The sequence below is a fragment of the Coregonus clupeaformis genome, chromosome 7 (assembly GCF_020615455.1).
Source record: "Coregonus clupeaformis isolate EN_2021a chromosome 7, ASM2061545v1, whole genome shotgun sequence".
NCBI classification, from domain to species: domain Eukaryota; kingdom Metazoa; phylum Chordata; class Actinopteri; order Salmoniformes; family Salmonidae; genus Coregonus; species Coregonus clupeaformis.
In genome coordinates this window covers 8,112,231-8,138,621 of record NC_059198.1, presented here as the reverse complement: position 1 = coordinate 8,138,621, position 26,391 = coordinate 8,112,231, and the positions used below count along the sequence as shown (strand labels likewise).

At 42.6% G+C, this 26,391-nt stretch overlaps 1 protein-coding gene across 1 annotated transcript in view; it reads right to left on the bottom strand.

The window, feature by feature from the left end:
• Positions 1 to 13,673, bottom strand: part of LOC123491171 (TBC1 domain family member 10B-like) — a 13,955-nt gene extending 282 nt beyond the window's left edge. The window contains exons 1-3 of the mRNA XM_045221013.1: positions 13,247 to 13,673; positions 10,808 to 11,998; positions 1,652 to 1,751 (exon numbers count right to left, since the gene is read on the bottom strand). Coding sequence (XP_045076948.1) covers positions 1,652 to 1,751; positions 10,808 to 11,979 — 1,272 coding nt within the window. The 5' untranslated portion in view covers positions 11,980 to 11,998; positions 13,247 to 13,673. The remainder of the gene's footprint in view (positions 1 to 1,651; positions 1,752 to 10,807; positions 11,999 to 13,246) is intronic.
• Positions 13,674 to 26,391: the final 12,718 nt, after the last annotated feature.

Genomic DNA, 26,391 nt, shown 5'->3' with positions numbered 1-26,391 from the left:
ACATACAGTGGGGGAAAAAAAGTATTTAGTCAGCCACCAATTGTGCAAGTTCTCCCACTTAAAAAGATGAGAGGCCTGTAATTTTCATCATAGGTACACGTCAACTATGACAGACAAAATGAGAAAAAAAAATCCAGAAAATCAAATTGTAGGGTTTTTAATGAATTTATTTGCAAATTATGGTGGAAAATAACTATTTGGTCACCTACAAACAAGCAAGATTTCTGGCTCTCACAGACCTGTAACTTCTTCTTTAAGAGGTTCCTCTGTCCTCCACTCGTTACCTGTATTAATGGCACCTGTTTGAACTTGTTATCAGTATAAAAGACACCTGTCCACAACCTCAAACAGTCACACTCCAAACTCCACTATGGCCAAGACCAAAGAGCTGTCAAAGGACACCAGAAACAAAATTGTAGACCTGCACCAGGCTGGGAAGACTGAATCTGCAATAGGTAAGCAGCTTGGTTTGAAGAAATCAACTGTGGGAGCAATTATTAGGAAATGGAAGACATACAAGACCACTGATAATCTCCCTCGATCTGGGGCTCCACGCAAGATCTCACCCCGTGGGGTCAAAATGATCACAAGAACGGTGAGCAAAAATCCCAGAACTACACGGGGGAACCTAGTGAATGACCTGCAGAGCTGGGACCAAAGTAACAAAGCCTACCATCAGTAACACACTACGCCGCCAGGGACTCAAATCCTGCAGTGCCAGACGTGTCCCCCTGCTTAAGCCAGTACATGTCCAGGCCCGTCTGAAGTTTGCTAGAGTGCATTTGGATGATCCAGAAGAGGATTGGGAGAATGTCATATGGTCAGATGAAACCAAAATAGAACTTTTTGGTAAAAACTCAACTCGTCGTGTTTGGAGGACAAAGAATGCTGAGTTGCATCCAAAGAACACCATACCTACTGTGAAGCATGGGGGTGGAAACATCATGCTTTGGGGCTGTTTTTCTGCAAAGGGACCAGGACGACTGATCCGTGTAAAGGAAAGAATGAATGGGGCTATGTATCGTGAGATTTTGAGTGAAAACCTCCTTCCATCAGCAAGGGCATTGAAGATGAAACGTGGCTGGGTCTTTCAGCATGACAATGATCCCAAACACACCGCCCGGGCAACGAAGGAGTGGCTTCGTAAGAAGCATTTCAAGGTCCTGGAGTGGCCTAGCCAGTCTCCAGATCTCAACCCCATAGAAAATCTTTGGAGGGAGTTGAAAGTCTGTTGCCCAGCGACAGCCCCAAAACATCACTGCTCTAGAGGAGATCTGAATGGAGGAATGGGCCAAAATACCAGCAACAGTGTGTGAAAACCTTGTGAAGACTTACAGAAAACGTTTGACCTGTGTCATTGCCAACAAAGGGTATATAACAAAGTATTGAGAAACTTTTGTTATTGACCAAATACTTATTTTCCACCATAATTTGCAAATAAATTCATAAAAAATCCTACAATGTGATTTTCTGGAATTTTTTTTCTCATTTTGTCTGTCATAGTTGACGTGTACCTATGATGAAAATTACAGGCCTCTCTCATCTTTTTAAGTCGGAGAACTTGCACAATTGGTGGCTGACTAAATACTTTTTTCCCCCACTGTACAAGGTATGTAATTCATACCATACATAGACAGATGTAGGTAAGTACCTTTTGGAAGCGTCTTGAGACCCATTTGTCCCAATTGTTGAACATGTCCAGCCATTTCATCTCTCTCTGCCGTGCTACATCAACTCTGATGTCCTTATCACTGTAACACATGGAGAAAGAGTTAACAACATAAACACCAAGACACACACGCATGCCAACTACACTGGGCATGTAAGACACAGTGTATTGATTGCTATCCAGGGATTTTTCAGCCATTGAAATCCTTGGGCGGGGCACCTAAGCGTTTTATTCTAGCCACCTAAGTCTAAACAGCGTAATTTTTTAAAAATATATATATATTCAAACGCCAAGGGGGATGTATACTTTTGCAAGGCACTGTATGTGTGTGTATATATATATATATATATATATATATATATATATATATATATATATATATATATATATATATACACACATACACATACAGTGCCTTGCAAAAGTACATATATATATACATACACATACAGTGCCTTGCAAAAGTACACATCCCCCTTGGCGTTTTCCTATTTTGTTGCATTACAACCTGTAATACAAATGGATTTTTTGGGGGGTTTGTATCATTAGATTTACACAACAAGCCTACCACTTTGAAGATGCAAAATAATTTTTTGGGTGAAACAAACAAGAAATAAGACAAGAAAACAGAGAACTTGAGCGTGCATAACCAAATTCAATACTTTATAGAGCCCCCTTTTGCAGCAATTACAGCTGCAAGTCTCTTGGTGTATGTCTCTATAAACTTGGCACATCTAGCCACTGCGTTTTTTGCCCATTCTTCAAGACAAAACTGCTCCAGCTCCTTCAAGTTGGATGGGTTCCGCTGGTACATATACAGTGCTTTGAAAAAGTATTTGTCCCCTTTCTAATTTTCTCTACTTTTGCATATTTGTGATACTGAATGTTATCAGATCTTCAACCAAAACCTAATATTAGATAAAGGGAACATAAGTTAACAAATAACACAACAATTACATATTTATTTCATAAACAAAGTTATGCAACACCCAATTCCCCTGTGTGAAAAAGTAATTGCCCCCTTACACTCAATAACTGGTTGTGCCACCTTTAGCTGCAATGACTCCAACCAAATGCTTCCTGTAGTTGTTGATCAGTCTCTCACGTCGCTGTGGAGGAATTTTGGCCCACTCTTCCATGCAGAACTGCTTTAACTCAGTGACCTGTGGGTTTTCAAGCACGAACTGCTCGTTTCAAGTCCTGCCACAACATCTCAATTGGGATTAGGTCTGGACTTTGACTAGGCCATTCCAAAACTTCCAATTTGTTGCTTTTTACCAATTTTCATGTAGACTTGATTGTGTGTTTTGGATCATTGTCTTGCTGCATGACCCAGCTGCGCTTCAGCTCACAGACAAATGGTCTGACATTCTCCTGTAGAATTCTCTGATACAGAGCAGAATTCATGGTTCCTTCTATTAAGGCAAGTCGTCCAGGTCCTGAGGCAGCAAAGCATCCCCAAACCATCACACCACCACCACCATGCATGACCTCTGGTATGATGTTCTTACTGTGGAATGCAGTGTTTGGTTTTCGCCAGGCATACAGTGGGGAAAAAAGTATTTAGTCAGCCACCAATTGTGCAAGTTCTCCCACTTAAAAAGATGAGAGAGGCCTGTAATTTTCATCATAGGTACACGTCAACTATGACAGACAAAATGAGGAAAAAAAACACAGAAAATCACATTGTAGGATTTTTTATGAATTTATTTGCAAATTATGGTGGAAAATAAGTATTTGGCCAATAACAAAAGTTTCTCAATACTTTGTTATATACCCTTTGTTTGCAATGACACAGGTCAAACATTTTCTGTAAGTCTTCACAAGGTTTTCACACACTGTTGCTGGTATTTTGTCCCATTCCTCCATGCAGATCTCCTCTAGAGCAGTGATGTTTTGGGGCTGTCGCTGGGCAACACAGACTTTCAACTCCCTCCAAAAATGTTCTATGGGGTTGAGATCTGGAGACTGGCTAGGCCACTCCAGGACCTTGAAATGCTTCTTACGAAGCCACTCCTTCGTTGCCCGGGCGGTGTGTTTGGGATCATTGTCATGCTGAAAGACCCAGCCACGTTTCATCTTCAATGCCCTTGCTGATGGAAGGAGGTTTTCACTCAAAATCTCACGATACATGGCCCCATTCATTCTTTCCTTTACACGGATCAGTCGTCCTGGTCCCTTTGCAGAAAAACAGCCCCAAAGCATGATATGTTTCCACCCCCATGCTTCACAGTAGGTATGGTGTTCTTTGGATGCAACTCAGCATTCTTTGTCCTCCAAACACGACGAGTTGAGTTTTTACCAAAAAGTCCTATTTTGGTGTCCTCTGACCATATGACATTCTCCCAATCCTCTTCTGGATCATCCAAATGCACTCTAGAAAACTTCAGACGGGCCTGGACATGTACTGGCTTAAGCAGGGGGACACGTCTGGCACTGCAGGATTTGAGTCCCTGGCGGCGTAGTGTGTTACTGATGGTAGGCTTTGTTACTTTGGTCCCAGCTCTCTGCAGGTCATTCACTAGGTCCCCCCGTGTGGTTCTGGGATTTTTGCTCACCGTTCTTGTGATCATTTTGACCACGGGGTGAGATCTTGCGTGGAGCCCCAGATCGAGGGAGATTATCAGTGGTCTTGTATGTCTTCCATTTCCTAATAATTGCTCCCACAGTTGATTTCTTCAAACCAAGCTGCTTACCTATTGCAGATTCAGTCTTCCCAGCCTGGTGCAGGTCTACAATTTTGTTTCTGGTGTCCTTTGACAGCTCTTTGGTCTTGGCCATAGTGGAGTTTGGAGTGTGACTGTTTGAGGTTGTGGACAGGTGTCTTTTATACTGATAACAAGTTCAAACAGGTGCCATTAATACAGGTAACGAGTGGAGGACAGAGGAGCCTCTTAAAGAAGAAGTTACAGGTCTGTGAGAGCCAGAAATCTTGCTTGTTTGTAGGTGACCAAATACTTATTTTCCACCATAATTTGCAAATAAATTCATTAAAAATCCTACAATGTGATTTTCTGGATTTTTTCCCCTCAATTTGTCTGTCACAGTTGACGTGTACCTATGATGAAAATTACAGGCCTCTCATCTTTTTAAGTGGGAGAACTTGCACAATTGGTGGCTGACTAAATACTTTTTTCCCACACTGTAAATGGGACCCATCTCGTCCAAAAAGTTGACTAAAGTTTGCCAAAAAGCCCCTGGATGATCATCAAGACTCTTGGAAGAACGTTCTATGGACAGATGATTCAAAAGTATAACTTTTTGGACGACATGGTTCCAGTAATGCATGGCGAAAACAAAACTCTGCATTCCACAGTAAGAACATCATACCAAAGGTCAAGCATGGTGGTGGTGGTGTGATGGTTTGGGGATGCTTTGCTGCCTCAGGACCTGGACGACTTGCCTTAATACAAGGAACCATGAATTCTGCTCTGTATCAGAGAATTCTACAGGAGAATGTCAGACCATCCGTCTGAGCTGAAGCGCAGCTGGGTCATGCAGCAAGACAATGATCCAAAACACACAATCAAGTCTACATGAAAATTGGTAAAAAGCAACAAATTTGAAGTTTTGGAATGGCCTAGTCAAAGTCCAGACCTAATCCCAATTGAGATGTTGTGGCAGGACTTGAAACGAGCAGGTAATGCTTGAAAACTCACACGTCACTGAGTTAAAGCAGTTCTGCATGGAAGAGTGGGCCAAAATTCCTCAACAGCGACGTGAGAGACTGATCAACAACTACAGGAAGCATTTGGTTGGAGTCATTGCAGCTAAAGGTGGCACAACCAGTTATTGAGTGTAAGGGGGCAATTACTTTTTCATGCAGGGGAATTGGGTGTTGCATAACTTTGTTCATGAAATAAATATGTAATTGTTGTGTTATTTGTCCACTTACAGTGGTGAGAACAAGTATTTGATACACTGCCGATTTTGCAGGTTTTCCTACTTACAAAGCATGTAGAGGTCTGTACTTTTTATCATAGGTACACTTAAACTGTGAGAGACGGAATCTAAAACAAAAATCCAGAAAATCACATTGTATGATTTTTAAGTAATTAATTTGCATTTTATTGCATGACATAAGTATTTGATCACCTACCAACCAGTAAGAATTCCGGCTCTCACAGACCTGTTAGTTTTTCTTTAAGAAGCACTCCTGTTCTCCACTCATTACCTGTATTAACTGCACCTGTTTGAACTCGTTACCTGTATAAAAGACACCTGTCCACACACTCAATCAAACAGACTCCAACCTCTCCACAATGGCCAAGACCAGAGAGCTGTGTAAGGACATCAGGGATAAAATTGTAGACCTGCACAAGGCTGGGATGGGCTACAGGACAATAGGCAAGCAGCTTGGTGAGAAGGCAACAACTGTTGGCGCAATTATTAGAAAATGGAAGAAATTCAAGATGACGGTCAATCACCCTCGGTCTGGGGCTCCATGCAAGATCTCACCTCGTGGGGCATCAATGATCATGAGGAAGGTGAGAGATCAGCCCAGAACTACACGGCAGGACCTGGTCAATGACCTGAAGAGAGCTGGGACCACAGTCTCAAAGAAAACCATTAGTAACACACTACGCCCGTCATGGATTAAAATCCTGCAGCGCACGCAAGGTCCCCCTGCTCAAGCCAGCGCATGTCCAGGCCCGTCTGAAGTTTGCCAATGACCATCTGGATGATCCAGAGGAGGAATGGGAGAAGGTCATGTGGTCTGATGAGACAAAAATTGAGCTTTTTGGTCTAAACTCCACTCGCTGTGTTTGGAGGAAGAAGAAGGATGAGTACAACCCCATGAACACCATCCCAACCATGAAGCATGGAGGTGGAAACATCATTCTTTCGGGATGCTTTTCTGCAAAGGGGACAGGACGACTGCACCGTATTGAGGGGAGGATGGATGGGGCCATGTATCGCGAGATCTTGGCCAACAACCTCCTTCCCTCAGTAAGAGCATTGAAGATGGGTCGTGGCTGGGTCTTCCAGCATGAAAACGACCCTAAACACACAGCCAGGGCAACTAAGGAGTGGCTCCGTAAGAAGCATCTCAAGGTTCTGGAGTGGCCTAGCCAGTCTCCAGACCTGAACCCAATAGAAAATATTTGGAGGGAGCTGAAAGTCCGTATTGCCCAGCGACAGCCCCCGAAAACCCTGAAGGATCTGGAGAAGGTCTGTATGGAGGAGTGGGCCAAAATCCCTGCTGCAGTGTGTGCAAACCTGGTCAAGACCTACAGGAAACGTATGATCTCTGTAATTGCAAACAAAGGTTTCTGTACCAAATATTAAATTCTGCTTTTCTGATGTATCAAATACTTATGTCATGCAATAAAATGCAAATTAATTACTTAAAAATCATACAATGTGATTTTCTGGATTTTTGTTTTAGATTCCATCTCTCACAGTTGAAGTGTACCTATGATAAAAATTACAGATCTCTACATGCTTTGTAAGTAGGAAACCCTGCATAATTGGCAGTGTATCAAATACTTGTTCTCCCCACTGTACTTTCCCTTTATCTAATATTAGGTTTTGGTTGAAGATCTGATAACATTCAGTATCACAAATATGCAAAAGTAGAGACAATTAGGAAGGAGGCAAATACTTTTTCATAGCACTGTATACATATACATATATATATACACACACACACACACACACAGAGTAACAGTCAAAAGTTTGGACACACCTACTCATTCAAGGGTTTTTCTTAATTTTACTATTTTCTACATTGTAGAATAATAGTGAAGACATCAAAACTATGAATTAACACATATGTAGTAACCCAAAAAGTGTTAAACAAATTATTCAAATAGCCACCCTTTGCCTTGATGACTGCTTTGCACACTCTTGGCATTCTCTCAACCAGCTTCACCTGGAATGCTTTTCCAACAGTCTTGAAGGAGTCGACATATGCTTAGCACTTGTTGGCTGCTTTTCCTTCACTCTGCCGTCCGACTCATCCCAAACCATCTCAATTGGGTTGAGGTCGAGGGATTGTGGAGGCCAGGTCATCTGATGCAGCACTCCATCACTCTCCTTCTTATAATATAATATAATATGCCATTTAGCAGACGCTTTTATCCAAAGCAACTTACAGTCATGTGTGCATACATTTTTTACGTATGGGTGGTCCCGGGGATCGAAACCACTACCCTGGCGTTACAAGCGCCATGCTCTACCAATTGAGCTACAGAGGACCATGACTTCAAATAGCCCTTACAAACAGCCCACATTACCAACTCCTCCATGCTTTACGGTGGGAAATACACACGCGGAGATCATCCGTTCACCCACACCGCGTCTCACAAAGACACACATTTCCACCGGTCTAATGTCCATTGCTCATGTTTCTTGGCCCAAGCAGGTCTCTTCTTCTTATTGGTGTCCTTTAGTAGTGGTTTCTTTGCAGCAATTCGACCATGAAGGCCTGATTCACACAGTCCCCTCTGAACAGTTGACGTTGAGATGTGTCTGTGACTTGAACTCTGTGAAGCATTTATTTTGGCTGAGTTTTTTTTATGGGGGGCAAAATCCTGCACGGAGCCTTCACCGTGCACTTTAAGAGCGCATCAGCAGTCAGGAGGGAGGAAATAAAGACAGCTCTTCCAGCGCTCTGTGGAGAGCTCTCGGTTGGCGCGGCAGTTTGACAGTGTGTGCAACTCTGCAGAAGTCTTGTTTATTTTCAGCGTGCTTAGTTGTAAAGTGTTTAAGTCAATCGCCGGTGTTACTGCTCTAGGTCGTGGTTGTAATCTTTTGGGACCGCTCCTGTCATTGTTTGCATGGAGTAGTAGCAACATTGTTGCAAATCTTTGAAAAACAAACCAACAGGTGTATCAGATGGACAGACAGTGCAACTGCAAGCCTGAAGTCAACAGCTAAGACCCCCCTCTATCGCTCCAGTGCTTTTCACTGCAGCAGACTTCCTTTTTTCCCTATGCGCTCCTTTTGATGTTCAGTGTCGTTGGACTATTAGTCCCCTGCCAGTCGTATTTGGTGTGACATTTTAGTGAAAGGGAGTTTGCGTGAGTTATTGTTTATTGAACTGTATTAATTTTGTGTGGGACTATTTACATTTGGCAGAGAAGATTTTTGGACATTTTAAGGCCTTCTTTGTATTGTCTATGAACACACCCCCCACACACACATTCATTCCCCCCCCCCACTTCTCCACTGGGAGGTAATACAGAATATTGCAAATCCTCTAATGTTGATGACTCGGTTCTTTCTTGTCAATTGTTTCTCTGAAGTTGCCTTTAAATCGCTCTGCCATTATTAATGTATGAGGTATTATTGGTTGGGTTACCCCTGTGCTGTGACGTGTGTTTTATATGGTGGGTCTTATCTTTTCTCTCTCCACTGGCTATCTGGCAAACAGGCTACACTCTAGACAGTCTCTTCTGCTGATGTGTGTGTGTCTGGGAGCGGTACTCTTTCTATCCTACGCTTTTCCTTTTGGCAGGGTTAATACCTGCCTGGGGCAGAACAACCTTTATCTTTACCCCTCTCTAACAATACTGCTACAAAGTATGTAGAAAAGATAATGGACCTATATTTTTTTAAATCATATAATCTGTGAGAACTAACATCACCAAAATAAACGCTAAAACAATTTCAAAAACAATAAATGTTGTTATTATGTTTGAGCAAAAGAACACAGCATTAGCAATGGCAAAATGCATAGAATTGCAGGAAATTTGCTGTATCTCAGCTCCAAGGCAGAATATGTAGAATGATTAGCAGGAAATCAGCTTTAAAACTGCAACATTTTCTCTCCACTCAATGGCAAAATGTGCAGAATTTCAGGGAATTCACTTTAAAACAGCAAAAATGTCTCAGCACCATGGAGAAGTTGTAAGCACATTTTTTTATCCAGAAAAAACCTGTTATCTAAATTTGGATATCCTAAGATTGGCAGGGTCATGTTCATTCAGTAGATTCCAAATAGGAGCAAGAGTTGTTTTAAATGGAAGCTGTGCGACCTGAGCTTCTTTAATAGGAATACTCATCTACAGATTTATATTATATTTACAATATTTCTGTCCTACACTATTCTCTCACACACAGACACCCTTTGATAATGACACTGAAGGGGAACAGGCTTAATCAATACCAAACGAAATCAATAAAACAGAAAACAGAAGAGGAAGTGCACTTAGAGAGACTGTCCGAGGGGAGGGGCAAGATACGTTCTCTAGAAGGAGAGGGGGAAATGAGTGGCTGGGCGAGGCACAGTCAGTACACATTGTGTCACAAAAGCGCTCTCAGCACTATCTATCTGAGTCACACAAAGGAGAGATGAAGGACAGACCGATATGTTTAGAGTGGAGATAGGGAGGACTGGACAGAAAGGGTGGGGAGGGAGAGATCACTTAGGGCAAGATGGGTGACTCGGAGAAGATGACCAAGCCAGGAAAGACGGTTGATTGTCAAAGACTCCAGCCAACCAAGTAATAGACTTCTCTCTGCTACGGCATGGAATGCGGTACCGGAGCGCCAAGTCTGGGACCAAAAGGCTCCTTAACAGTTTCTACCCCAAGCCATAAGACTGCTGAACAGTTAATCAAATGGCTACCCAGCCTATTTGCATTGACCCCCTTTTTTTTATGATAATTTTTTGCACTGACTCTCTTGCACAGGCTCGATGTACACTCACTGGACTCTAACCACACACTCTCACATACTACACTGACACTCCAACACACACACATATTGATGCCACACACACACACGCTAGAGCTACTCTCTGCTTATTATCTATGCATAGTCACTTTACCCCTACCTACATGTACATATTACCTCAACTACCTCGTACCCCTGCACATTGACTCGGTACCGGTACCCATTGTATATAGCCTCATTATAGTTATTTTATTGTGTTACTATTTTTCTTTAGTTTATTTAGCAAAACATTTTTTACTCTGCATTGTTGGTTAAGGGCTAGTAAGTAAGCATTTCACGGTAAGGTCTACACCTGTTGTATTCGGCTCATGTGAGAAATAAAAACTGATTTGATTAAAAGAGACAGAACAAACCAGAGTAATTGCCATCTACAGCCAGAGCAAAGACACAATAGACATGTATTTTACATCTGTGTGTGCATTGAGTGAGGGTGTGTTTTTGTTTTACCATGCCCACCTGCCCTCGCTGTACTGGGTCCCGCCGAGGAAGCCATATTTGTCAGTGCGTCTGACAGCCAGGCCGTTGATCTCGGAGTCGGACCCGATAGAGCTTCCATCCTCCCCCAGGCCAGACAGAGACTCCAGGGTCCCTGACATCATGCTGGCTGACTCCAGGTAGCTGAGGGTGTCTGGAGCTGGGGCTCTGGGGTAGGGCAGGGAGAGGGAGACAGGCTCCTGGATCACTGGAGGGCTGGGGTGCCCTGCTCTGGAGGGGGTGTTGGGTAGTTCTGCCCTTTTGGGAGATTGGCTGGAGGTCTCCGGTATGGGAGACAGGCTGGGGGTGTCCAGTTTGGGAGGGGGTTGAGGGTTAAGATGAGGGTTTTGGCTTTCTTCTGGTGGCTGAGGATGTTGTGCTTCAGGGGCTGCAGCTGCTGCTGTTTGGGTGGAGTCTGGAGGAGGGGGAGTGTAAGTGGGGGCAGGAGGAGGAGGGGGAGTGTCCACTATAGACTGAGAATAATCAGTAGCAGGATTAGTGTTCACAGTGACATGAACACTGGGGTAGAGATTAGGGGGGAGATTAAGATCAGAGAAGTGGCTGGTAGTCTGCTGTGTTACCCCCTGTACCTCTTGCTCACTGTGGGCCTGTATTGGGCCCTCTGAGGGGGCATTTAACAGCTCCTTGCCCCCTGGGTTACTCACTTCCTGCTTTACAGCCAACACTGGGCTGGCCCCTGCCGCCATATCTGTCTCCTTCATTCCCTCACTCTGCCGCAATGCTACATCTACAGGTGGGATGGCAGGAGTATCTAGGGCTACTACAGGTAAGGGGGCAGGACTGTCTGAAGTAACTTCAGGCAGGGGAGCAGGGCTCTCTGGGGGTATTAGAGGTGGGGGCACTGGAGTCTCTGGAGTTAACGCTGATGAGACGCGTTTGGGGGGACACGGGGGAGGTCCTCTCCCCCCTCTCTTGGGAGACGGGTGAGAAGGGAGCGTCTCTCCTGGTACAGTTAATGTCAGAGAAGCTTTGTCACCGTACAGAGAGGACTTCGGGATTGGGTTCTCCTTAGGGGGCTCTGGGGCGGTGCTGCTGGGAGGAGGGGGGGCAATAGAGGGTATGGGGAAGGAGGGGGCAGCATGTGTGTCACCTATAGCTGGAGGTGATGGGATTAGGGCGGAGATTTCAGCCATGGCTCCTCCTTATTTACTCCTTGACAGATGGAAAGAGAGAAGACAAAGGTTTTATGAGAAACCACAAAGTTATCCACAGAACTCATATTCATGATCACATGGATGGCTGTTAAATTGAGAAACAACCTCTCCACATTTACATAGTGTATTAGAGTAAATTATCATGGACTGATGATAATAAATAATATTGAGACCATCAATCCCAGCCCCACCCTTTTCAGACAAGTTTTTCACAACAACAACAAAAAGTTATTGCTGCCACATAATTTTTAATGAAGAAGTTGGCTGTATATTTTGAAATCGTGGACATTCTTTGAGAGATAGGCTAATGCCCAAAGCTTTATTGGCTAATATACGGGGGGAATTGTAGTTTTGAACAGTGGGGAAGATTCTAATAACTGACCATGAAAACCAGCTAAAAAATTTACAAACAGTTCCCTATATCTGAAGCAGGACATTGGCCAATCATTACACACCTACCTCCTACTCTATGTCTTCTTTATGATATTTAGTTAATGGAGATGGATTAGGATTTTTCGAATTATTGCCCATTGGGGTATTTTCAACAAGCACTATCTCCACAATACAGTACAAATACAGTTGTAAGTAGAATGATGCATGTCTATCTGAGGTTTGACTTAATGTTTTTGAATATGATGATTTGACCTGTGTTATTTACTCCACCCAAACCCACTGTCCATTTCTGCCCAATATCTATCCAGTGTCATCGAACACTGAAAATCCACTAACAATCTACAGAGCTAGATGTTGACAATGACATGCCTACAATTCAAATACATTGAACACATTCAGTCAAAAGTGCCTGGCCCCAACGATCAACTCAGGTGTGGCCACATAAACACTATCAAGTGCATACACAAGTCAGCCAAAATTACATTCGCTAGCAACCACCGATACAGTACCTTATTTCTTGTACCAAGATTTCGGACAACATTATAGTTATATTTCGCTAATCTAACGTTAAGCGGTTGGTTTACTAACTCGCGTTAGCCAACACGCTAACTACCTAGCTACCTACCTAAAAACGAACGATTGTGTTTTCATATCCTCTCGAGGCCTCATTCAAAGCCACACAACTTCACGATTCAACACACAGGAAAATTATATAGTTGCCTAACAGGCATCATAGTTTGCTAGTTAACTAATGGTCCACTCCCCTCCCTGTCGTCGGGGCCCTGCCTGACCATGGGTCCACGGCCTTGCCCATCCGCTTCCCTCGCTATAAACTCGCTCAGTGTAAACTCACCCACGGCCCGCGTGTCTACGTGATCCGTCCGCCTGGACGCCCATGGGGTTTGTCCGCGGGCCCCCCACAGCTCCGGTCCCCCAAGCTCCTCCGTTCAATGAAAACACGACAATGAGAATCTGGACAGTGCTGGCAACAAAAGGAAAATAGATAACGGCTGAGCAGGTTAGGAGGCGCAATGTCCCCCAAAACTAGCTAGCTAACGTTAGTTAGCCTAGCTTGCTGGCTAATGATGTTAGGCGGGTGTTGTTAGCCTGTCTGGCTTACTCTATGACATAACTGCAGCGAGTTTAAATCTTACACAATTATATCATTTTACGACCAAATGGTCTTCCTTTCTCCCAAACTGTCCTTTAAAATCAGTTTGGTCGTGTTGCTGGTACACATTTAGCACCAGTCGTCTGCATTTCCTACTGCTGACAGCCACGTGCGCGCTCCTGTTAGTGCGATCGGGCACTCACACGCATAGGCATAATCGGGACCCTCCCTCAACACTAGTGCAGAACAAGGCACAGAAAATAATAATATCAGGTTAAACTAGAACTAAGTACATAGTATTTGTCCCAAATAATCTAAATGTTCAAACATGTTGTTGAATCTGTACATGCACCATTTGATTGAACTAAACTATCCTCTGTTTTTTCACAGTAACAAATACATTTGCCGGATTGTTGCTGTTTCTCAGTACTCTGCTTCCCTCTGCTGTTGGTATAAGGCTATTACTTTTTAGAATTATACCTACATGTCTAAGATTTAACAGTAGGTGGCATAAGACTTTAAGACCAGTATAAGACCAGTAGGTGGCATAAGACATTAACACATTGTAAAACAAACTGAGTTTTGACAGACTTTTCAATTCCAATCATTACTATGAACATAATCGATGATATATGATACATCACTCTACAAATACATTGTCGTAATGTATTATCCTGTAATATCCTATGTTTCTCCGAGTCGTGGCTGAACAAGGACATGGCAGGTAGCTTAGTGGTTAAGAGCGTTGTGCCAGTAACCGAAAGGTCGCTGGTTCTAATCCCCGAGCCGACTAGGTGAAAAATCTGTCTATGTGCCCTTGAGCAAGGCACTTAACCCTAATTGCTCCTGTAAGTCGCTCTTAAGCGTCTGCTAAATGACTCTAATGTAAATATACAGTTGAAGTTTACATACTAAATGACTAAAACAAACAAACCTTAGCCAAATACATTTAAACTCAGTTTTTCACAATTCCTGACATTTAATCCTAGTAAAAATTCCCAGTTTTAGGTCAGTTAGGATCACCACTTTATTTTAAGAATGTGAAATGTCAGAATAATAGTAGAGAGAATGATTTATTTCAGCTTTTATTTCTTTTATCACATTCCCAGTGGGCCAGAAGTTTACATACACTCAATTAGTATTTGGTAGCGTTGCCTTTAAATTGTTTAACTTGGGTCAAACGTTTTGGGTAGCCTTCCACAAGCTTCCCGCAATAAATTGGGTGAATTTTGGCCCATTCCTCCTGACAGAGCTGGTGTAACTGAGTCAGGTTTGTAGGCCTCCTTGCTCGCACACGCTTTTTCAGTTCTGCCCACAAATGTTCTATTGGATTGAGGTCAGGGCTTTGTGATGGCCACTCCAATACCTTGACTTTGTTGTCCTTACGCCATTTTGCCACTACTTTGGAAGTATGCTTGGGGTCATTGTCCATTTGGAAGACCCATTTGCGACCAAACTTTAACTTCCTGACTGATGTCTTGAGATGTTGCTTCAATATATCCACATAATTTTCCTTCCTCATGATGTCATCTATTTTGTGAAGTGCACCAGTCCCTCCTGCAGCAAAGCACCCCCACAGCATGATGCTGCCACCCCCATGCTTCACGATTGGGATGGTGTTCTTCGGCTTGCAAGAAACCCCTTTTTCCTCCAAACATAACGATGGTCATTATGGCCAAACAGTTCTATGTTTGTTTCATCAGACCAGAGGACATTTCTCCAAAAAGTACGATCTTTGTCCCCATGTGCAGTTGCAAACCGTAGTCTGGCTTTTTTATGGTGGTTTTGGAGCAGTGGCTTCTTCCTTGCTGAGCGGCCTTTCAGGTTATGTCGATATAGGACTCGTTTTACTGTGGTTATAGATACTTTTGTACCTGTTTCCTCCAGCATCTTCACAAGGTCCTTTGCTGTTGTTCTGGGATTGATTTTCACTTTTCGCACCAAAGTATGTTCATCTCTAGGAGACAGAACGCGTCTCCTTCCTGAGCGGTATGACGGCTGCTTGGTCCCATGGTGTTTATACTTGCGTACTATTGTCTCCCAAGGATGAACCAGACTTGTGGAGGTCTACAATTTTTTTCTGAGGTCTTGGCTGATTTCTTTTGATTTTCCCATGATGTCAAGCAAAGAGGCACTGAGATTGAAGGTAGGCCTTGAAATACATCCACAGGTACACCTCCAATTGACTCAAATGATGTCAATTAGCCTATCAGAAGCTTCTAAAGCCATGACATAATTTTGTGGAATTTTCCAAGCTGTTTAAAGGCACAGTCAACATAGTGTATGTAAACTTCTGACCCACTGGAATTGTGATACAGTGAATTATAAGTGAAATAATTTGTCTGTAAACAATTGTTGGAAAAATTACTTGTGTCATGCACAAAGTAGATGTCCTAACCGACTTGCCAAAACTATAGTTTGTTAACAAGACATTTGTGGAGTGGTTGAAAAACAAGTTTTAATGACTCCAACCTAAGTGTATGTAAACTTCCGACCTCAACTGTAAATCTAGCTGCTTTTTCTATACATTTGTTTTCTTCTGCACGACAGAACGGCTGCGTCGGGGAAGCTCAGAGTCTCTTTGTTAACAACTGGTGTGCGATCTCTAACATGAAAGAAGTCTTAAGGTTCTGCTTGCCTGAGTTAGAATACCCCATGATAAACTGTACACCACACTATTTGCCAAGATAGTTTTCATCTATATTTTTCATAGCGGTCTATTTACCACCACAAACTGATGCTGGCACTCTGATGCTGGCACTAAGACCGCACTCAATGAGCTGTATAGGGCCATAAGCAAACAAGAAAATGCTCATCCAGAGGTGGCGCTCCTAGTGGCAGGTGATTTTAATGCAGGAAAACTTACATCAGTTTTATCAAATTTCTACCAGCATGTCACCTGTGCAAATAGAGGCGAAAAAACTCTAGATCACGATACTCCACACATACAGACGCATACAAAGCTCTCCCTCGCCCTCCATTTGACATCTCTGACCATAACTCTATCCTCTTGATTCCTGCTTACAAGCAAAAACTCAAACAGAAAGTACCTGTGACAAGTTCAATATGAAAGTGGTCAGATGAAGCGGATGCTAAACTACAGGACTGTTTCGCTAGCACAAACTAGAATATGTTATTGGATTCATCCGATGGCATTGAGGAGTTTACCAGTCACTGGCTTCATTAATAAGTGTGTCTACGATGTTGTCACCACAATGACAGTCATTGTGGTGACAACATCGTAGACACACTTATTAATGAAGCCAGTGACTGGTAAACTCCTCAATGCCATCGGATGAATCCAATAACATATACTAGTTTGTGCTAGCGAAACAGTCCTGTAGTTTAGCATCCGCTTCATCTGACCACTTTCATATATACATATACATATCCCAACCAGAAGCCATGGATAACAGGAAGCATCCGCACTGAGCTAATGGCTAGAGCTGCCACTTTCAAGGAGCGGGACACTAATCCGGACGCCACACTGACCCTCAACACGGAGACCCCTCAGGGGTGTGTGCTTAGTCCCCTCCAGTACTCCCTATTCACCCATGACTGCGTGGACTCCAACACCATCATTAAGTTTGCAGACGACATGACAGTGGTAGGCCTGATCACCGACGATGATGTGACAGCCTACAGGAAGGAGGTCAGACACCTGGCAGTGTGGTGTCAGGACAACAACCTCTCCCTCAACATCAGCAAGACAAAGGAGCTGATCGTTGACTACAGGAAATGGAGGTCCCAGCACGCCCCCATCCACATCGACAGGGCTGTTGTGGAGCAGGTCGAGAGCTTCAAGTTCCTCAGTGTCCACAACACTAAGGAACTATCATGGTCCACACACATCAACACAGTCGTGAAGAGGGCACGACAATGCCTTTTCCCCCTCAGGAGGCTGAAAAGATTTGTCATGGGCCCTCAGATCCTCAAAAAGTTATACAGCTGCACCATTGAGAGCATCTTGACTGGCTGCATCACCGCTTGGTATGGCAACTGCTTGGCATCCGACCGCAAGGCACTACAAAGGGTAATGCGTACGGCCCAGTACATCACTGGGGTGAGCTCTCTGCCATCCAGGACCTCTATACCAGGCGGTGTCAGAGGACGGCCCTAAAAATTGTCAAAGACTCCAGCCACCCAAGTCATAGACTGTTCTCTCTGCTACCGCACGGTAAGCGGTACCAATGCACCAAGTCTGGACAAACAGGACGCTGAACAGCTTCTACCTCCAAGCTATAAGACAGCTAAATAGTTTGTTAAATAGTTAAAGATACACTATGCAGAAATCGCTCCCCCATTTCCTGGTTGCTAATATTCTAATAGTTTGCCTAATTTCAGTTTATGTGACAAAACAAGCAAGTATAGTATAGAGAATCATTGTATCATCTAAACCGCTGTGGAATATATTTTCCATACCCCAAAATATTGTATTTTCAGCTGTTTGAAGCTGGTGTACAAAACCGAAAGTAAAAGACTCAAAAACTGAACTTAAAAATGGGAAGCATAGAAATAGTGCACATAGAGTAGATCTACTGCTTCTTAGAATTTGGTTGGGTCGCCCAAAAAGTTACATATTGCAGCTTTAACCAATAGCTATCCGGAATATCTGAATTGAACCTTTTTGCACTAACTCTTTTCACACATCACATACGCTGCTGTTACTGTTTATCTATCCCGTTGCCAAGTCACTTTATCCCTCCCTATATGTACATTTCTACCTCAATTACCTCATACCCCTGCACATCAACTCGGTACTGATACCCTGTGTATGTAGCCAAGTTATTGTTACTCATTGTGTATTTATTTCTTGTGTTATAATTTTTCTATGTTTGTACTATTTCAACAAAAAAAAAATGTGTCTGCGTTGTTGTGAAGAGCCCAACTTAAGTAGTTTTTTTGGGTATCTGTACATTACTTTACTATTTATATTTTTGGCAACTTTTACTTTTATTTCACTACATTCTTATAGAAAATAATGTACTTTTTACTCCATACATTTTCCCTGACAACCAAAAGTACACAAATGTTTGTAAATGATGTCTGAGTGTTGGAGTGTGCCCCTGGCTATCCGTAAATTAAATAAAAAACACGAAAATTGTGCGGTCTAGTTTGCTAAATATAAGGAATTTGAAATTATTTCTACTTTTACTTTTACTTTTGATACTTAAGTTTATTTTAGCAATTCAATTTACTTTTGATACATATTATATTTAAAACCAAATACTTTTAGACTTTTACTCAAGTAGTATTTTACTGGGTGACTTTTACTTTTACTTGAGTCATTTTCTATTAAGGTATATTTACTTTTACTCAAGTATGACAACTTTTTCCACCACTGGAGCCTGTAAGTAAGCATTTCACTGTTAGTCTACACCTGTTGTTTAAGAAGCATGTGACAAATAAAATGTAATTTGATTTGAGTAAGTAATAATACAGCACATTCGGAAAGTATTCAGACCCCTTGACTTTTTCCACATTTTGTTACATTACAGCCTTATTCTAATATTGATGAAATTGTCCCCCCCCCCCCCCTCATCAATCTCCGCACAATACCCAATAATGACAAAGCAAAAACAGGTTTTTAGAATTTTTTGCAAATGTATTTTTAAAACCTGGAAATATCACATTTACATAAGTATTCAGACCCTTTACTCAGTACTATGTTGAAGCACCTTTGGCAGCGATTACAGCAGTCTTTTGGTACCCTTTCCCAGATCTGTGCCTCGACACAATCCTGTCTCGGTACTCTTCGGACAATTCCTTCGACTTCATGGCTTGGTTTTTGCTCTGACATACACTGTCAACTGTGGGACCTTATATAGACCGGTGTGTGCCTTTCCAAGTCATGTCCAATCAATTGAATTTACCACAGGTGGACTCCAATCAAGTTGTAGAACCAGCTCAAGGATGATCAATGGAAACAGGATGCACCTGAGCTCAATTTCGAGTCTCATACAAAGGGTCTGAATACTTATGTAAATAAGGTATTTCTGTTTTTTATTTTTAATAAATTAGCAACATTTTCTAAAAACCTGTTTTTGCTTCGTCATTATGGGTTTATTGTGTGTAGATTGATGAGGAATTTAATTTATTTAATCAATTTTAGAATAAGGCTGTAACGTAAGAAAATGTGGAAAAAGGGAAAGGGTCTGAATACTTTCCAAATGCACTGTATATTTGACATCCACAGTAGTACCATGTACAACAGAGGAGGCTGGTGGGAGGAGTTATAGGAGGACAGCCTCATTGTAATAGATGAAATGAAATTAATGGAACCGAGTCAAACACTTGGTTTCCATGCATTTGATGTTCCATTCATTCTATTCCAGCCATTACAATGAGCCCGGCCTCCTATAACTCCTACCACCAGCCTCCTCTGACGTACAAGTACTGTGTAGGGTTTGGAAGTCATAAGCCTTACTCAATTGTTATTGTCATGGATCCAACCCAGCCAGTTACAACTCTCTGAGTCAAGCTCTACTAGCACAGGTCTTACAGCATGTGTAAATATTTAGAAGATTGCTATGGAGAAACCAATCCAATGGGGGACACCCAGACATGTCATAGAGTAGGATGGAATCCCTCACGGTTTACAAGGGAACTCCCTTCTCTTTCTTTCTCTTTCTCTCTCTCTCTCTCTCTCTCTCTCTCTCTCTCTCTCTCTCTCTCTCTCTCTCTCTCTCTCTCTCTCTCTCTCTCTCTCTCTCTCTCTCTCTCTCTCTCTCTCTCTCTCTCTCTCTCTCTCTCTCTCTCTGCACGATTGAAATTGTATAAAAAAGAGGCTACACCGCTGTTGTGACATAACACATTGTTTTCTTAACGCTACAGCATACAATAATAATAAATAAAATAATATGCCATTTAGCAGACGCTTTTATCCAAAGCGACTTACAGTCATGCGTGCATACATTTTTGTGTATGGGTGGTCCCGGGGATCGAACCCACTACCTTGGCGTTTCAAGCGCCGTGCTCTACCAGCTGAGCTACAGAGGACCACAATGACGTCCCTCTGGCTCTCAACCCTCACAATGTTCGGTTCCACCCCTAGAGCTGGAAGTATTTACTTTGACTCTGGAGTCTGACAAAATATTTCCATAATAACAACATGGTTTCATAGTTCTGCATTGAAAAACAACATCTGTGTAATCTCCATGGTAACTTTAAATTTTTTCCCTGGAGTGACTCACGCTGGCTTATAACTAGGACACACCATTGACACAATGAGGTTAGAGAGACTGTAATGAGTGTTTTTGAATTGAATTTTAAAACTGAATGCAACATTCATTCAATTCATATTCTGAATTCTATGATTAAACTTGTGCATTACAAATTCTAAGATATTACATTAAAATGTAATATCTTAATACAAATTCAAAATTATGGCACTGAAATTGCTCCATATCTATTAACCAATCTACCGCCTGGTGGTGTCACCAGGCGAAACTTCCGCCCATGCAAACCTACTGATTGAAGGTCCTGTGTAGATTGTATTTTCAACCAGCAACTATCAGGAAATAACACTGATCACATTTTTTCACACTTTTCAACTGTTAGGTTCATCAGCTGTTGTACACAATGATTTATATATACGCTAAATCAAATCAAATTGTATTTGTCACATACACGTGTTTAGCAGATGTTATAGCGGGTGTAGCGAAATGCTAAATGACTAATAGAGGGTGCTGTGTTGAAGCCACCGTGCCTCCATCTTGGCACACCCTCACCATTGTCAAAAATATTTTGGAAGCTATAGAAATGCATTTATTAATGTCTACATTCATTTTGCCACATTTATTTTATTACAGCTGCCCCCGTCAACTGTAAGTGCTGTTATTGTGAAGTGGAAACGTCTAGGAGCAACAATGGCTCAGCCACGAAGTGGTAGGCCACACAAGCTCACAGAGCGGGACCGCCGAGTGCTGAAGCATGTAGTGCGTAAAAATCTTCTGTCCTTGGTTGCAACACTCACTACCGAGTTCCAAACTGCCTCTGGAAGCAACATCAGCACAATAACTGTTTGTTGGGAGCTTCATGAAGTCGGTTTCCATGGCCGAGCAGCCGGACACAAGCCTAAGATTACCATGCACAATGCCAAGCGTCGTCTGGAGTGGTGTAAAGCTCGCCGCCATTGGACTCCAGAGCAGTGGAAACGCGTTCTCTGGAGTGATGAATCACGCTTCACCATCTGGCAGTCTGACAGACAAATCTGAGTTTGGCTGATGCCAGCAGAATGCTACCTGCCCGAATGCATAGTGCCAACGGTAAAGTTTGGAGGACGAATAATGGTCTGGGGCTGTTTTTCATGCTTTGGGTTAGGCCCCTAAGTTCCAGTTTAAGGGAAATCTTAACTCTACAGCATACAATGACATTCTAGATGATTTTGTGCTTCCAACTTTGTGGCACACAGAAATGGTTTGTCGAGATCGGTGTGGAAGAACTTGACTGTCCTGCACAGAGCCCTGACCTCCACCCCATCGAACACCATTTGGGATGAATTGGAACGCCGACTCCGAGCCAGGCCTAATCGCCCTACATCAGTGCCTGACCTTACTAATGCTCTTGTGGCTGAATGGAAGCAAGTCCCCACAGCAATGTTCCAACATCTAGTGGAAAGCTTTCCCTAGAAGAGTGGATGCTGTTATTGCAGCAAAGTGGAGACCAACTCCATTTTAATGCCTATGATTTTGGAATGAAATGTTCGACGAGCAGGTGTCCACATACCTTTGGCCATGTAGTGTATATATAAAAACATTTTCCTTAAAGTTGAATTTTTTTTAGATGACTAATGTTACTGTCTCCATTACAAAAAAATACTAAAATACATGTAATTTGGTCCTTGAAACAACATGGTTTCATTGCATTACAAACCAACATCTGTGTAATCTCCATGGTAACTTTGTTTTTTTTCTCTACAATGACTCACTGCTATGGAGAAACCAATCCAATGGGGGACACCCAGACATGTCATAGAGTAGGATGGAATCCCTCACGGTTTACAAGGGAACTCCCTTCTCTTTCTCTCTCTCTCTCTCTCTCTCTCTCTCTCTCTCTCTCTCTCTCTCTCTCTCTGCACGATTGAAATTGTATAAAAAAGAGGCTACACCGCTGTTGTGACATAACACATTGTTTTCTTAACGCTACAGCATACAATAATAATAAATAAAATAATATGCCATTTAGCAGACGCTTTTATCCAAAGCGACTTACAGTCATGCGTGCATACATTTTTGTGTATGGGTGGTCCCGGGATCGAACCCACTACCTTGGCGTTTCAAGCGCCGTGCTCTACCAGCTGAGCTACAGAGGACCACAATGACGTCCCTCTGGCTCTCAACCCTCACAATGTTCGGTTCCACCCCTAGAGCTGGAAGTATTTACTTTGACTCTGGAGTCTGACAAAATATTTCCATAATAACAACATGGTTTCATAGTTCTGCATTGAAAAACAACATCTGTGTAATCTCCATGGTAACTTTAAATTTTTTTCCCTGGAGTGACTCACGCTGGCTTATAACTAGGACACACCATTGACACAATGAGGTTAGAGAGACTGTAATGAGTGTTTTTGAATTGAATTTTAAAACTGAATGCAACATTCATTCAATTCATATTCTGAATTCTATGATTAAACTTGTGCATTACAAATTCTAAGATATTACATTAAAATGTAATATCTTAATACAAATTCAAAATTATGGCACTGAAATTGCTCCATATCTATTAACCAATCTACCGCCTGGTGGTGTCACCAGGCGAAACTTCCCATGCAAACCTACTGATTGAAGGTCCTGTGTAGATTGTATTTTCAACCAGCAACTATCAGGAAATAACACTGATCACATTTTTTCACACTTTTCAACTGTTAGGTTCATCAGCTGTTGTACACAATGATTTATATATCGCTAAATCAAATCAAATTGTATTTGTCACATACACGTGTTTAGCAGATGTTATAGCGGGTGTAGCGAAATGCTAAATGACTAATAGAGGGTGCTGTGTTGAAGCCACCGTGCCTCCATCTTGGCACACCCCTCACCATTGTCAAAAATATTTTGGAAGCTATAGAAATGCATTTATTAATGTCTACATTCATTTTGCCACATTTATTTTATTACAGCTGCCCCCGTCAACTGTAAGTGCTGTTATTGTGAAGTGGAAACGTCTAGGAGCAACAATGGCTCAGCCACGAAGTGGTAGGCCACACAAGCTCACAGAGCGGGACCGCCGAGTGCTGAAGCATGTAGTGCGTAAAAATCTTCTGTCCTTGGTTGCAACACTCACTACCGAGTTCCAAACTGCCTCTGGAAGCAACATCAGCACAATAACTGTTTGTTGGGAGCTTCATGAAGTCGGTTTCCATGGCCGAGCAGCCGGACACAAGCCTAAGATTACCATGCACAATGCCAAGCGTCGTCTGGAGTGGTGTAAAGCTCGCCGCCATTGGACTCCAGAGCAGTAAAACGCGTTCTCTGGAGTGATGAATCACGCTTCACCATCTGGCAGTCTGACAGACAAATCTGAGTTTGGCTGATGCCAGCAGAATGCTACCTGCCCGAATGCATAGTGCCAACGGTAAAGTTTGGAGGACGAATAATGGTCTGGGGCTGTTTTTCATGCTTTGGGTTAGGCCCCTAAGTTCCAGTTTAAGGGAAATCTTAACTCTACAGCATACAATGACATTCTAGATGATTTTGTGCTTCCAACTTTGTGGCACACAGAAATGGTTTGTCGAGATCGGTGTGGAAGAACTTGACTGTCCTGCACAGAGCCCTGACCTCCACCCCATCGAACACCATTTGGGATGAATTGGAACGCCCGACTCCGAGCCAGGCCTAATCGCCCTACATCAGTGCCTGACCTTACTAATGCTCTTGTGGCTGAATGGAAGCAAGTCCCCACAGCAATGTTCCAACATCTAGTGGAAAGCTTTCCCTAGAAGAGTGGATGCTGTTATTGCAGCAAAGTGGAGACCAACTCCCATTTTAATGCCTATGATTTTGGAATGAAATGTTCGACGAGCAGGTGTCCACATACCTTTGGCCATGTAGTGTATATATAAAAACATTTTCCTTAAAGTTGAATTTTTTTTAGATGACTAATGTTACTGTCTCCATTACAAAAAAATACTAAAATACATGTAATTTGGTCCTTGAAACAACATGGTTTCATTGCATTACAAACCAACATCTGTGTAATCTCCATGGTAACTTTGTTTTTTTTCTCTACAATGACTCACTGCTATGGAGAAACCAATCCAATGGGGGACACCCAGACATGTCATAGAGTAGGATGGAATCCCTCACGGTTTACAAGGGAACTCCCTTCTCTTTCTTTCTCTTTCTCTCTCTCTCTCTCTCTCTCTCTCTCTCTCTCTCTCTCTCTCTCTCTCTCTCTCTCTCTCTCTCTCTCTCTCTCTCTCTCTCTCTCTCTCTCTCTCTCTCTCTCTCTCTCTCTCTCTCTCTCTCTCTCTCTGCACGATTGAAATTGTATAAAAAAGAGGCTACACCGCTGTTGTGACATAACACATTGTTTTCTTAACGCTACAGCATACAATGACGTCCCTCTGGCTCTCAACCCTCACAATGTTCGGTTCCACCCCTAGAGCTGGAAGTATTTACTTTGACTCTGGAGTCTGACAAAATATTTCCATAATAACAACATGGTTTCATGGTTCTGCATTGAAAAACAACATCTGTGTAATCTCCATGGTAACTTAAATTTTTTTCCTTGGAGTGACTCACTCTGGCTTGTAACTAGGACACACCATTGACATAATGAGGTTAGAGAGAATAGTCCCAGTCTGTAGTCACGTAATAATGAGGAAATCCTCTTGACCACGCCCACAAATTGGGGTAACCGATTTTTTGTTATACAGAAATAACAAAAAATGCTGAAAAGCTGCTATGTTGTTCAATGTACATATAACCATGCTCCCACATTGGGAAATAGAGCCTGCTAGAAGAGCCTTGTGCTGTAGCTTCAAACTATTTGGCGTGGGAGAGTGGGAAATGTGGGGACCCGGTGTCCAAGTAGACTACACGTAGCTATGTTGGTGGAAAACATTTAATCACATATAAGACATTTAACTTATTAACACTGAACAAAAAATATAAACGCAACAGGTAAAGTGTTCGTCCCATGTTTCATAAGCTGAAATAAAAGATCCCAGAAAAGCTTATTTCTCTCAAATGTTGTGCATACATTTGTTTACATCCCTGTTAATGAGCATTTCTCCTTTGCCAAGATAATCCATCCACCTGACAGGTGTGGCATATCAAGACGCTGATTAAACAGCATGATCATTACACAGGTGCACCTTGTGCTGGGGACAATAAAAGGCCACTCTAAAATGTGCAGTTTTTTCACATAACACAATGTCACAAGTTTTGAGGGAGCGTGCAATTGGCATGCTGACAACAGGAATGTCCACCAGAGCTGTTGCCAGATAATTTAATGTTAATTTCTCTGCCATAAACCACCTCCAACGTTGTTTTAGAGAATTTGTCAGCACATCCAACTGGCCTCACAACCGCAGACCACGTGTATGGGGTCGTGTGGGCGAGCGGTTTGCTGATGTCAAGGTTGTGAACAGAGTGCTCCATGGTGGCGGTGGGATTATGGTATGGGCAGGCATAATCTACAGACAACGAACCCAATTGCATTTTATCGATGGCAATTTGAATGCACAGAGATACCGTGACGAGATCCTGAGGCCCATTGTTGTGCCATTCATCCGCCGCAATCACCTCATGTTTCAGCATGTCCCATGTCATGGCCCCATGTCTGTACACACTTCCCGGAAGCTGAAAATGTCTCAGTTCTTCCATGGCCTGTATACTCACCAGACATGTCACCCATTGAGCATGTTGGGGATAATCTTG